The sequence below is a fragment of the Melospiza georgiana genome, chromosome Z (genome assembly GCF_028018845.1).
Source record: "Melospiza georgiana isolate bMelGeo1 chromosome Z, bMelGeo1.pri, whole genome shotgun sequence".
Taxonomy (NCBI): Eukaryota; Metazoa; Chordata; class Aves; order Passeriformes; family Passerellidae; genus Melospiza; species Melospiza georgiana.
In genome coordinates this window covers 38714726-38729815 of record NC_080465.1, presented here as the reverse complement: position 1 = coordinate 38729815, position 15090 = coordinate 38714726, and the positions used below count along the sequence as shown (strand labels likewise).

At 40.5% G+C, this 15090-nt stretch overlaps 1 protein-coding gene across 2 annotated transcripts in view; it reads left to right on the top strand.

The window, feature by feature from the left end:
* The first annotated feature begins 417 nt into the window (after window positions 1–417).
* SLC1A1 (solute carrier family 1 member 1) overlaps window positions 418–15090 on the top strand; it is a 50103-nt gene continuing 35430 nt past the window's right edge. Inside the window, exons 1-2 of one of the 2 annotated variants that reach the window (XM_058043834.1) lie at window positions 418–663; window positions 13971–14111. In XM_058043834.1, coding sequence (XP_057899817.1) covers window positions 573–663; window positions 13971–14111 — 232 coding nt within the window. In that variant the 5' untranslated portion in view covers window positions 418–572. The remainder of the gene's footprint in view (window positions 664–13970; window positions 14112–15090) is intronic. The other variant, XM_058043833.1, reaches the window with a different exon arrangement.

Genomic DNA, 15090 nt, shown 5'->3' with positions numbered 1-15090 from the left:
CCTTCATGTCATTCAGCAAGACAATGGCAGATTTTGGTTGGGGGCTGTTTGTTCTTTGCATTTACCATTGAGCTACGGGTTTGACAATCAAAATCAGCATCTTTATAGACATATTGAAAACCATACACCCACAGAGAACTGGGTCCAAATATTATATAAGCTTTAATCAGCCTTATGATGGGGAGGAAGAAGGAGACCATTACCAGTGAGATGCACAAGAAATAAACGCTTCTTGGATATTTTAGTATGTAAGCCTACCAGGGTCAAATCCCGGGGGGGAAATCCGACATGTGTGTTCCTGCAGTCCCCAATTTTGTCAGCAGGAGCTGGGGGTGCTGGCCGGCAGGTGGGCCGGCCGAGCGAGGGGCGGGCGGGGGCCGGCCTCTCCGGTTGCCAGGTGAAGCGCGACGTCTCCGCCTCTCCGCGGTGAGCGTGCAGCCCCGCGGAGCGCACGCAGGCGGCTCGCTCTGTTCGGTCCGGTCCGGTCCGGTTCGGTTCGGCTCGGCTTGGATCGGATCGGATCGGATCGGCTCCGCGCGACACGCACCGCACCAGCCCCGCCGATCCCCGCCATGGCGAAGGCGATAAAGAAGGGATTGCTCTGCCCGAGCTTCGTGAGGGAGAACTGGCTGCTGCTGAGCACGGTGGCCGCCGTGCTGACGGGTGAGCGTGGGGCAGGCAGGGAGCGGGGCGACGCCGCCCCCCGCCCGGCCTTGCCAGCACGGTACGGCCTTACCGGCCCGTACGGTGGCGCGGCGCCCGACCGGGGACCACGCCGGGGCGAGGGGGGCTGCGCGGCCGCAGGGCAGGGCTGGGCAGCGCGGGGCCGTGCTAGCGACCCACCCGAAAGGCAGGCGAGGGCGGCGGGCTGCTCTGCAACGGCTCCGCCGCGGCCGCGGGGAGCAGCCCCGCAGTGTGACGGTGCCGCGGTCGGGCGGGAGCGGGGCTGGGCGCGGGGGGACGCGGCGTTGTCAGCCCCGGGCGGCCGGGTCGGCAGCGGGGGCCCGGGGCCCTCCTGGCCGGGCCGGCTTCTGCGCGCGTCCCTCCGGCCCGTGTGGCAAAGGTCGGTGATCGGCGGGGCGAGACCGCCGTGCGGAGAAGCGCAGGGGCGCCGGGGGCTGTGAGCCCTCCATGCTGCGGATCCCCACGGCGGGCTGTGCCCCGGGGGCCTCTGCAGCTCTGGGGGGACGCGCCCCTGCCTACTGCTGGTCTGCAGGTGGCAGCCCCGCCGAGGGAAGCTGCTGTAGGGCCGGGGAGCGGTGCAGGTGGTTGCTTCTGGTGGCCCAAGCGAGCGGTGCAGCTGGAAGAGTTTGGCAATGCCGCCCATCTTTTGGAGAGGTTTTCGGGGTGGAAACGTCTGGCAGTGCCATCCGGCTTTCAGAGAGGTTTTCACGGCCATCATTGTAAAGATAGCAGGATTTATCCCCTGTACGTCAACCAGCTTTTGAAGGAAAAACGAGTTGAACGCCATCTTATTAAGGATAAGTGGGCAAAGGAAATGCACTGTGTTACTTAGATGAAGAGATTTTTCCATAGGGCATCATTTTGGCCCTATTTATTTCATTTTCTCTTGGTTATTATTTGGAAAGCCTTGTTCACTTTTTTTTTCTCCTGTAGAGAAGTGGTGCTATAAATATTTCCTTAGCTTGTTGTCTGGGTCTCTTTCAGATGACTTTTCTGCTAATTTGAATTTTGGCTCAACCATGCCTATTTTAGTGCAAATTTGTTCAGAAGAGAATTATTATTTTGGAATTCCTCCTAGTTATTTATAAGCTGTAATCAGAACTGTGCTTACATACATATGTTTTCCACAATACACTCAGTATTTGAAAGATCCCTGGATTTTTCTGACCTTGTTCAAAAGTATTTTTGTGAGTTTTGTATACCAAATGTGCGAAGGGCCTTGCTTTGAAAATCTGACTGTACAACTGGAGGAGTGTGTTTATGTGTCTGTGTTTGCATGTGTACAATTGTTTTTTCACATAGTCTTGTCAGGTATTCTTCCAGGAGTTGGTGTACTTACTTTTGATTTACAGAAGTGGTTAAGAAATATTCCCCTCTTATTATCTTTGGTGTCTGTAGTTGGAATTGAAGATTGTGATGTGATTCTACAGCTGCAACATTCTGAAATTAAATTTCTCCGAGAGCCACAACTTATGACAATGCAGGAGCTGTGGGGACAAGTGACCCCAATTCCCCTAATACCCAATAGGAATTCCCAGTAAGAGGACAGTCTCCCAGCACCTGCTATGTCCTTCAACTTCTCTGCCTGCTGCACTGTAATTAACAATCCATATCTCAGGGGAGCTCTATAATATTGTCAAAGAGAGTCTTCATCGTAATTCTGTGAGCCTTGGACCAAATTACCTTTTCAAGGAACTGTGTATCTGCAGCATTTCCTGTATTTCTCATAGGTGAAGTAAGGTACACGAGAAGAACAGTGAAACCCTTGTAAAGATGGAGTTAAATGATATATTATTGCTTTACTACAGCATGAGGAAAGTTTGTAGTATACCTAGAGTCCACAAACCCTTCATAATTAAATTTACATATTTATTCTTTTTTAATATACTCTGGGAAATTGGTCTAAGGTTTGTTAATCTAGTTAGTTTGGAAGAACAATTTAGCATTTATGAGCAGAAGAGTGGCACATCATTTTGAAATAAGAAAATAGGCTTTTCAGAAGTGTATGGAAGTAATAAATGCATCAAGCTGTGAAAGTATGCTGTGAAAGCTGTCCAGCTGTCTTGCAAAGTACCTGACATTTCTGCACCATCGTATGGAATCATGATTTTTGCTCATCATCCTCAGAGCCACGTTCAGCATCCAATTGAAATATGCTTATCTTTTCTAGTACCCTTACTAAATTGAAAAGTTTTTCTGATTACTTGTGTGCAGCTCTGAAAAGAGACAGAAATGGAAACCCCTCAGAATTCTGAACACTGCTTCCTTCAAGAGTATTATTATCTTAAACATTCAACATTTTGCCTGTCCTTTCCCTTTTCAAATGTACCAGAATTTCTTTCATAGCAATTGTGTATGTGGAGGGTGTAATTTAAAATCTGTACACAAAATATCTGGAGTGTCATGTTTTTTGGGTAAAAACACCTGAATGCATATTCAAACAAAACAAAATTTGAGGCTCAAGTGGTTATTTTCCTTGCCTTAGAAGAGAGTCAGCTTTAGGCCACTAAGCTGATGTGAAGAGATGTGTAACCAGGAGAGCAGCAGCCTCACACAAATATCTGCAAAAGGAGGTGCAAAAAGGTGCAAAAATCTTGCATCTTGTTGTTCTATTGGCCTTACTGAGCCCAAAGCGACTGAGCTAACAAAAGTAGTTTACAAGTCAATTTGCTTCGAGTGCTTCTGCAGCCCATTTTATAGAAAGTTAAATTGTTTCCACATTATACAATCAAGGCAAAATCAACTGGAAATATCCCTGAAAATTACTCACCCCGAAACAGGCGTCCAAAGGGTAATTGCATACGGAGAGTTTAAGTCACACTTCACAGCTTTCTCATAGAGCATTTCTTATTTGTCATCACTTTGTCTCAAAAAGGTCACTGCTGCAACACAGACAAACCAATCATGAAAGGAAAAGGCTGATTATGTGACAGTGTCTGGGAAAGATTATTCTGAGGGATTCAATTCACCTAAATTTGCAGATACTTTTTTTTTTTTTAATTGCTGAATGGAGTGTCTGTCACTTCCTAAACATATTCAGAACTTAAGATACCTCTAAACCTGTCTGTGACTTGGGATTGGGCTTATTTCAACAGCACACATGTGGGACACTGAAGTTGTTCAGGTATTTATGTGGAAATGTGAGAAATGCAGTATTGAGATTGATAAAGAAGGAGGAAGCTAATGGCACCGAAGACTGTGAATCTCAGGTGTCCGTTCTTCAGCCCTTTGTTCATCAGGGGTGTGCCAGTGCGGTCTCAGTGAGAGGCGGCACACAAACCCTTTTGTTTTCTGCCATTACCTTCCTTCATCGTTGTCCTCTGCACGGATGTACACGGTCCTTAGGCTGTACGCCTCGGGCAGGCACCGCGCCGAAGGAGCCTTGGTGCGGGCCGGGGGCCGGGTGCCGCGGGAGCTGTCCGAGGTGCCTCAGCACGGCCGGCACCGGGCGGCCGGAGAAGGCGCGAACACGCGAGCTGCGGCCAGCGGCGATGCAAGGCGGGGCCGGAGAAAAAGAGAGGGCGGGGGTCAGGTATTGAGGCTGGAGCATGCCTAAACGACTGACTTTTCCACCTCTGAAGTGAATTTATTCAGTCTCTGCAGGATCAGATGCTTTGCTTGTGCAGTTCCATTGTTGAAAGATTTGGGCTGGCATCAGCCTGCCTTTGAGAGTGAGATTTAAACAGGCATAGTTCCTGTTGTGACGCCAGCATTGCAGAAACTTTGAGTGTTGTGACTAAAATGATTTTCCAAAATTTGGTAAGTGCACTAGCCATTGAATCTTCTAGTTTGTATTTTATGATACCCCCTGGCAGTTTATATGCCTTTATTCTCTATAATGTTAATGGAAGTTATTATATAATAATATTAAGTAGTAATATCTCACTTTAAGAATATTTCTTTGTTTCTAGACAAATCAGGCCCATTCATACCTGCTAAATGAAGGGCTGTGCTCCCTCTGTAATCAGACTTGACACGGGGACTTGACAGCTGGTTTTAGTAGCAGTAGTTCTGCATTACTGGAAGCCCACCAGTGCACTCATACAAGAATGAATGTCTCATAGGGTGAAGACAACAACAGAATAATTAGTAACCTATCACTCTGTTGATGGCCTTTCCCTATGTAGAAGGCCGCCTGAATCCAGGGAGCTCACAATATTCCTGAGGTTTTTTTGCAGATGTTGACTGCAGCTTCTAAACCCCAAAAACGTATTAACTCTCTGTCAGTAAGTTGCTTCTGTCTCTAGCAAATGCAATTTAAATAGCAAAATCCTGGTCTTGATATGAAGTAAAGTTTCACCATTTTCCCTCTCTCCCTCCTTGCACCATATCAAAAATAGCCTCTTAGGTTAGTTTAGGCTGTCTTCAGTACCATTTCTTGCTTGCACAATATAGTGGTAAGGTTCCAAACAATGAAGTAGATTTATAGTCTCTTGAAATATGCTAGCAAAACCAGCAAGAAATAAGTTCTTGGGGAATAAGGAGAATACAATAAAACAAAAGAATTATTGCTTTGTTTCTGACAAGTATAAATGTAAGCCAAGCATTCAATTTCTTTCTTGAATTCTAAAGCACAGCATTTTATTAATTTGGAATTTATAAAATATGAAAACCAGATATCTTGAATCAACTATGGTAGCATGGAAATTTAAATGAAAGCTGTTTTCTTCTTGCTGTGCCTCAGAAAAGCAAAGATGATACTTGTGACTTTCTGTGCCGCTCTAGACAGTGATGATTCTTGTATCTGTGTTTCTCTGTAACACTTGCCAACAGTTTGATATAGGATGGGATCTCTTCAGAAATGTATGAAACACAGCAATTCTGAGAAAATGTCTGAATTTAATTTTAACAATGGAAAGTAAAATGTGTAGTGACAAATAATTTCATCTGACAGTTTAACATGCCACTGAGGATCAGAAATTCTCTAAATCAGGAAGTTAGACAATGGAAGAATTCAAAGATAATTGAAGTTAAGCATGATGCCTCTTTTGAGCTGTTTTGAAGCGAAGAAAACCCATCTTTTATTTCTTCTTCTGGCATGTAAATTTTCCAATTTTACTGTTTGTTTTAACCCAGTCTCTGGGTTTCACTTTATGTGAGTAAAGTGAAACTATCACTAGAGCTGAATTTTAAAATCTTTGGAAAGGGTGAGCTTAATGTCAGTTTATACTCTGAAAAGTCCCCAGACTACCAAAGTCTACTGGTATTGTTTTTACATTTGAAGCAAGAACCCCAATATTAGTATCAGCAAAATATTTACTGTATCCAATTTCCCAATATTATTTAAGGGAAGATGTAATTGCAAAAATTACAATGTAATTGCAAGAATTTCTTTTCTTTTATATTTACATTTTAAAAACAAAGCATAAAGACACTTTAATCTTATATACCCCATTAAAAAAGATAATGTTCAGGTTGAGACTACTTGCAAGCAACAGTTGCACTGTTCGGAAATCTTTTTTTTTTTCCTATAAAGGCCCCATAGGATTTGTGCAAGGCATTTGTGCTTATAGTCCCACAACATTGTCTTGTCCAGTGAGAACACATGTGTATCACATCTGAAGATCAGGGCTCTATTGGAGTTAGCGTTTCAAATTTCGTGGTCCTTTCATGATTTTGGAATGGTGAACAACCTGGCCTTGCTTAATCTGAGCTATTTTTTTGGGTCATATATCTGATTTCTCAAGGCTTTGAAGTCTTCATTAGTTTCAGAATAACAATGTTACTGCATTTTACTATCTGTCTATCTTTAGTGTCCACTAAATTGCCTTTCCATCTGCTTATCTCTATCACAGTCATTCCATTGCTCTTCCAGCAAGGGAAGAGCTAGAACAGAATGTCCTGTTTACTGTCCTTTTCTCTCATGAATGAAGTAATAACAAGGTTTAGAATCTGGCAGATATTTCCAGTTACTGGCCTTTCACCTTTGTTATACCGCTTCCAACCATTTAGTTTCTTGTGTGTTTTAGGGGTCTTAAGTAAAGATGCATTTCTCCTGATGTGCTCTACTGAGCTAATATCTCTTGGGCTATCAATGTACAAAGGTGCTCATGCAGCTTTGGGATAGCAAGCAAAACATTGTGGAAAGAGAACAGAAAATCAGTGGGGTTTTACAAGGAAGGAGGAGAAATTATTGGTGTTTTGTGTGTGGCATTGTAATGGTGCCCATGGTACTGTAGTGTGTCAGGCCATATAAGCAAAACATTGGATGCTACAACTGAGAGACATGAATTTCCGAAACGATTGAGAAAAGGGGTCTGAACAAAAAAACTGCTTTATAAATTGTAGTGCGTTTGGAGACATTGTGGAAGCACTAAGACCTATACATGTCTGGATGACTGCATAATTAAAGAAGGCTCACACATCACAGATGGATGAGATGAAGGAGAAGGGTAATGGTTTTAGAAGTGATATATGAAAGGGGTCATAAGGAAGGTCTGCAAAAGAAGAAAGACCAGTTACTGTTGTCAGGTTACTTTTCAATTTTACTGTAAAGCACAGGAATAGAGAGATAGAAGGATACCCTCTGGGTTATCATATCTAGCCTCTGCTGCTTTGGGTTGCACCATTGTAGATAAAATTCTGTTAAATGCCATGCTCCATCTTAACGTTATATAGGCCATTTGATGCTGTACATCCTCCTAGGAAGCTGGATTCTTCAATCTGATGGTTGAAAGCCTTACGACTTCCACTGTAAATGTACTGTTTCACTATTTATGCATCCAATAATTAAAATATTACTCCATCACTAGTATTCAACCATTTTTTATATTCCTACCTCACTCATCCATGGTGGACAAAATAAACTCCTTCATCTCCCCTCAAAAGGTAGGCTCTTCATTTTTTTTTAATTACCCTATAGTCCTCCTTCATGTGTGTTTGACACTGATTTTGCTTTTCCTGAAACCTTAATGAGTTTCACACAGTATTTCCCAACAGAACAGGTGCTTTCACCAGGACACATCCAAATCCGTGAAGAAATGTAGGTTGCATAGCTGCTGGGACAGAATTGTCATTTTCCCCAGATAGTTTGTTTATGACATGACCTTGCTTATAAAATAAATAAGTTTGTTATGTTAAGGTTGTAAGCACACTACTTCATAAATATAATAAATTAACAAGTTTTTGAAACTATGAAAGAAAAAAATCTTATCTCTGGTATGACAGTTTATTTTTTAGTGGTAGATTCTTTACTAGAGTTCTAGCTAGATGAAGCACAGTTGAAAGGTTTTTTTCTTCATTCACCTGTATATTGTTTTCTTGGCTTTCTCTGAAGGAAGTTTCATCTGCACATGGAAAATATTTGGAAAGTATGTGCAGGTGGAATTCATCTACACTGTTTGGATAAAGGAGAGGAAACCCAGAGTCCAGTAGGAGACATTGTTAAATAATCAAGCTGGTTAGCCCTCTGCATGTTTGGAGGGAGTACTGGTTCAGATTCAGCAGAACTGTGGCCACACAGTCACAGGAAAATAGCCACTATTTCCCTTTTCCTGGATGAGTGAGCTAACTGCTCTTGGTTTGAGGAAGGAGGAGGTGTGCCTTGTGCAGGGCTGCATAGCAGAGGGGCTGCTCTGTGTTAGTGGTGACTGCTACAGGCTGCCCTGTGTTATCAGCCCTGTTCCAGGCTCCTGCAGCACAGAAAGTGGCAGGAGTTATGTGGGTTTGCTGTTTGCAGTGGCCTTCAAACCTACTGTGAGTAAAGGGAGTACACCTACACTGGAGTAGCTGATTTTTACCCCTCTGGCCAGCATTCCACCTTGCCTTCATTCCTGAAGGTCCATCACAGGGAGTCACTGTCTTCCTGAACTTTTCTCACACTGCAGTCAGATGACAATGTGCTACTTGTGTGAAGGAGTTTACAACCACTGCACCCTCAACAGGATAATCTGAGAGCATCAGGGGGTCTCACCATGGCAGAGGACAAGCATTCTCTTATACATTGCTCCTAAATATTCTTCAGTAAATCAAGAGCTGATATGGAAACTCTCTTCTGGAAGATTTCTGAGAGAACTTTTCTTCACATGTCTTTGTAAGCAAGCTGGTAGTCTGGCTAACACAAGCAACCATAGAGTTAAGATTAGTTACCATGTAATTATACCCCTTATACCTTAGTGGTTGCCTGCAGTTTTTCCAAGAATCATCTTTTTTCAATCCACATCAGTATGTTTATTGGAAGATAGAGTGTAAAACAGTAAAATGTGTAACATTAGAGAGTATTAAAAACAATGCAAAAGAGCTGAAATAATGTGTTTATAAGCCTTTGTAATATATTCTTCCACACTCTCTCTTTTAGTGATCTGTAGTTGGCACTATATTTCTTTGCAGTAAGAGACAGCCAGTGATAAGAGAAACTCTATGGAGAGAGCATACAAAATTGTTTTGTAAAATATTACTAAAGGACTGAGAATGTACCACACTGCAAAACTCCTTCCTGCCTGTGCTGCAGTTTGACATGTTTATATTGAATATTTTGTATTGTGTTTGAAATCAAGTCAGTGAACTTTGCTTGCTAGCCTTTTCAGTTCCATGAACCATCTGCTGTGAGGTTAATCCAGTTAAGACTCATCAAAATGATAGAAGTAATTGTTTTAGTCTGTCACATCTGTGCAGCATATAATGTGAAATTATGAAGAGCCTAATCACTTAGTTAATAGCACAATAGATATTGATACAATTCAATTAAATATTACCAGGTTTGAACAATGTGACTTCTTTTTCTTCTTTCAGTGCTGTGTCAAAGCAAAATTCCTGTAATTTCCACACTAACAGCATCAGCAGGATCACTAACTGCTTCAGTGAGAAGGAGTTTCCATATTATGAAATTTTAAGAAAACAGGAAAAATAAATACCACAGCTTTTTTTTCAGAGCAATACATGTGCTACAGAACAGATAATTTTACAAAACAGATTATTAGTTTTACAAAAATACATGCTGGATTCCTTTTCTCATTGCCTTTATGGTTCATTCCTAAGGATCATTCGCATAATAAAGTCAGTGGGAGGTGAAGGTGATATGTTGTTTCTTCAGTGTCATGCACACTGATGGAGAACTCCCTGTCAATAGAAACTGTGCATCCCAAACCAGTGTTCTCATCCATGAATGCAAATAACATGATGGAGTCCCACCTGTTGGATAAATTTTTTTTTTCTGTTTCACATTCTCTTTCAGTGAGAAACAGAAGCAAGCATGTCTATAGGTGGACTTAGGTTATCTGTTTCAAAATTGTGAGTTGTTCTACCTGTGAAGGTAAAGAAAGTAAAGGGGCATGCTATCTTACCATATTCTTATCAGGGATGTAATCAGGTTCTGAAGAGCAACTAACCCACAACAGTAATGATGTAAAGCAAATAAGTACTGTAATGTCATACTGCATATCCTGAACAGATTCAGATACTCAGGGTTTCTGAGTTTTGAAATTCAAAATCTGTATTTTGTTGACCTCACAAAAAAGGGTTCAGGGTTTAGCTATGACTGAAAAATTGTAAATGGTCTCCATGTTGGATTGCTTGGGAGCTTCTGAATGGCCAGCATATTTTTACAAGTTTACAATAGCCGTCGGACAATCTATGACACACCCCATGTGTGCTACTATAACTGAGCATGGAGATTATGCCAATGTTTTGAACAGAATGTGTGTAGGTTTTTTACTCATTTCCAAATCTGTGTCATGAACTTCAGCAAGGTACTTGAAGAAAAATGTAGTAGCCCTATAATCATTCCCATACAAAGAATTTACTTTTTCCTTAGATAAAATTTCAGAAAGAATAGCAATATGCAAAGAAACACTCCAGATGAAGATCAGATTGCAATAAATTACTGTTCACCACATACCCAGATGTCACAGAAATTGTTTTGCAGATAGACAGAAACCTCAACATAATGGTCTCCCAAGACACGTTTTACCTAATTTCAGTGGTGGACTCACTGACCATAAATACACAGGCAAGACTGGTTCTTCCACCTCTCTACACGCAGCCATCATCTCCTAAGTCCTGTAAAGCCTCAGGCTTGGCAGATGTAATGGATCTAGTGCTATGTACAGTGGAGCCAGTTGCAGGTGCTAGGTAACCCCTTGCAGCACTTTCTGCTGCCCTTTTTCTGGGTGGCACAATGAAAAATGGCTCATCCTATAGAGGGGAAACATGCATTCCCTCTGGCTTTTCAAGCTGGGACTCCCTGAAAGTTGGGTGCCAATGGGTTTCACTTGGTGTGCTTATATTCAGTGATTTTCTTCTGCTCTGTTTTTCTTGTTCTTCTCATCCTCACCCCTCACTTACTTCGTCTGTATTTGCACATTTTCTTTGAAGGATTTTCTGTCTGTTACCAAGCTTATAAAAAGCCTTGTGTGTTACCTAGGAGAACAGTAGCAAAGAGTTAAAACATGTGAGAATTGTCCTGTGGCATTCATTGTGCTCGCAAACTCAGGGACCTGACTGCACCTTTCGTTTGCTGTCTTGGTGGCTGCTGGGAGAGGAAATGTAGACCCCATGCTATACAGCATGTGCTCTACTATTCACAGTTACAAGGATATGTTTTCCTTAAAAATTTCAATTAAAGGTATGAGATTGTACCATTTATTCCACCATCATTCTTCACATCTGCCACAGACTGCAGAAATCTGGAGCTTAAGCAGAATGTGTCATTGAGCTGCAAGTAAAGGATTGCTCTTGTGGTAAAAATCATAACCTAACTTAGCCATGTGGACAAGAAGGAAAAGCAAAAAGAAGAGATGGAAAAGAAATACAACCAATTTATCGCGGATGAGAAGAAAGGTGGAGTAGTTGAAACTCCTCAAGGAAAGATGAAGAGAGCAAGTAGGAAAAATAACATTTTGCTCTTCAAAAAGTACAAGCAAATTATTCCATAAATTAAAGAATTATAAAAAAATAAAATTAAAATAATAATAAAAATTAAAAATAAGAAGGAAGGAATCCTAATATATAGAAGCAGCTTTGAAGACTGTATTTTAAGGTTGTTAAAAGTAATTGTTGATTTTAATTTCAGAAATAAGGAAGTTATCAGTAGCATTCATCTAGAGAAATTGAGATTTTTATAACACATTGTCTCTGCTTTGGGCTGCTGTAATCAATGTGATGTTAAAATCAGTGGTTACCATGTGAAATGTGTTTATGCTGAATCACACTTCTTTTTGTGTGTTGCAATTCCCAGAAGAAATTTCCAAGTTAAACTTGGTTATGAAGAGGATCAAAAAGTTCTACATATGTCCATTTCCTGTACAACAGCAAGTTTATTCTGCTGAATTTCTAATCTTCTCTTGTTACTGTTACAAAATAAAATTTCTTATATTCCCATGATATATTCAAGCAGCATATGCTACATGCTAACTGCAGTTAAAAAGTAGCTGCATTTTACTGTAGTTTGGTATGCTACACGAGTTAATATGGATATAAGGGCGCTGCCGGGTAAAGGAATTGCATGATGAATAAGGAATTGAGAGCAATAATGTAATTTCAAGAGATTGTTGAAACTCTGTTCTCAGCTATTGCCATTAGATAAATAATATCCTCAACAAAAAAATCAAACAGAACAGGTATAAGTGTATAGATGGAACATCTTAAGGAAACCCTGCTATAATTTTGAGAGCATGTGGGAAGTTTTTGTAGTGAAATATGAAGAAGTGGAAAATAGAACCCTCAAGAATTAAACCAAGGTTTCTACCTGCAAGCAATCCTGCTGAATATACAATTATCAGAATTCCATCTGGTCAAATATGGCAGTCATATAGAATGAAAGGCAGATGGTTAGAACACATCCGTGTCATACCTGCTGAAAGTAAAGTGGCATTACACAACTTGCCGTAAACATGCAGTTCAATCTTGCTGCAATTTAAGCAAATGTCTACCCTAAGTTACATGCATTGTCTGAAGACATGGAAATTACCTGTATGGTTAGATTCAGCTATTTACTCTAGTGCCTTCAGGATCAAAGCCTTAGCAACTAATTTCAACTCATGTAACCATTTTACAAATGGAATTTTATCTTGCTTGGGCTTATCTAAAAGTGCAGAGCAAATATTTTCAACTCATCTAATTCAGTACCTAGATGAGAAGTAGATATCATTGTGTCTTATCATTCTTTAATCAAGGTTATTTGCATAATATTGCAAATATCTTCAAGGCTATTAAGATTCAAGATTGCTCCAAGGAATTCAAGCTGTCTGTATTCACTGGCAGAGATTACACCTTGATCAGAAATCTTAATAGTTGACTAGAGCAGCTCATTTTCTTGGAAGGTTATCTGGTTAATTTTCCATCTCTATTAACAGGAAAGACTTGGTTTTTTATCTGCTTTAATTTTCATTTAGCTTGATTTTGATGATGGAGAATTCTGACTTGTTCCTTCATTGGATCCAGTTAGAAACTGGATCTCTTGATCTCTTTTCATTCAGGACTGAAGCATTACCAAGCTTCTATGTGAAACAACAGTTCTAGTGCTTTTTAGACTAGAAAAAACATTTTACACATTTCCTGTAACAGTCATTTTAATTTGAAAATCATGTTGGAATGGAAAATAAAGCTATTGCCTGTCAAACTGAGGAATTCTGTCTTTTGACTCATAATTTTTTTTCTTTTGGTAGAAGTCTTATCTGTGATTTATCTCAGAAGTGGGAACTATCTGATAATTCATATAATCCAAAGACAAGAGGATGTATAAAGGTTCCTTGTGCCATGGCTCAATCACTGATTGAATTTATAATCTGGTATTTTTAGGCTGGTTGTGTTGTGAAATGAGTGTGAAATGAGCAGAGTGTATTTTTGTTGTGCTGTTTCCTGGAAGTTATTAAATTAATTTAGTGATTACAGTCACACTCTTTCCTAATTATGTAGAGCAGCAATTACTGAGTGTGTTGCTGCTGGGTAGGCTTATTTTCACCAAAAGAAATCATCTGAAGTATTTATGTCACCATCTCTCTTTAGTGTTTGGTAGTGTTTATATAGTCTATTGATTTTTTAAATGCCTGTTATGAGTCTTCTAGAACTGGTGAAGGTGGGTAAAAAGTCAGAACTGGACTGGACTGATAATCAGACCACCTAATCAGATTTTTCTGAAGACATATCTAAAGACATCCTGCTTCAGAATTATGTGTTATTACTTTGCTTATTAGAAAAGGAAATAAATGATTTTACCTGATTTAGAAGTTGTACCAGAGTTGTGAAAATATGTTTATTTCTCCTTTTATTCTGCTATTTTTTCTCCTTGTCTCACATGTTTCTTTTATAAACTACATCTAATTTGTGTAACATTTTTATGTCCCTTTTAGGTATTGCGATTGGCCTGCTGGTACGGGAATATGGCAGTCTGTCTAAGTTGGAAAAGGTCTACTTTGCGTTTCCTGGGGAATTGCTGATGAGAATGCTCAAACTCATAATTCTGCCATTAATCATATCAAGTATAATCGCAGGTATGACTGAAAATGTACTGTTGGCTTGTGGGACTATCATTGTGGGTTAGCTTTTTTTCTAAAGGATATAACCCCTAAAAACAACTTGATGGAACTCTATACTGAGAAAGAGAGATTTCATACCTCTAGGTTAAATTATTTCTATATATAATGAGAATGAGAAAAGATTTAGAAAGATTAGCACTATTATCTGTAACATTATATAGAGCTGTGAGCTAATAACTTTGCAAATCTATAGATTCTTGTATCTCTCTCTCCCTATTTTCAGAAGTGGGTTAAGCACATTGCAAGCCCAAAGCTGCAACTACATATTCTGAGGTAGAGTTAACTGTTATAAGCAGTCTCATGATGCCATTTCACAAGCAAGAGAGAGCTGATCTCATTGCCTTCTGTCACAAAGAGGACATTCATGACCTATACTTCCTTGGTCTCAAGTAACTTCCCTGAGGTACCTTGCATGAAGTCTAGCATTCACTGAGCCCTTCTGCGAATCCACTTGTACTTCCCCAAAACTGAAAACTCCCTTGAACCAAGCAAGTGCTTGGGAGACTGTGTGGCCAGGAAGGGAAGAGAGAAGCAAAGCTTCCATCTTCTGGGAAAAGCAAGCAAGCTGTTGGCTGGAACCCTGCCCTAAGTGCTAGAATTTGCTAGCACTTCACCCACAGAGAAAACTTTGGAAAGATTTGGTGGAGAAAGCCCAAAGCAAGGAGACAGAACTGAATGTCAAATAGCCTTTCCTTAGAAATAACTTTTTTCAAAAAAGGGAAAGCCAAGTAAACTTCTCTTTATTAAGTCTTTACTGAGGGTGCAAGGATTGTGACTCTTTTCTTTTAGCTTCTTGCAGTGACACATTGGTCCCTTTTCATCTCCACAAAACTTCTATTTTGACAACATATTCATGTCTAGATATTCATATCTGTAATGTAGGGTGAGATGAACCCAGTGTTAGAATTGAAATGGAGAATGTCAAGAGCTGCAA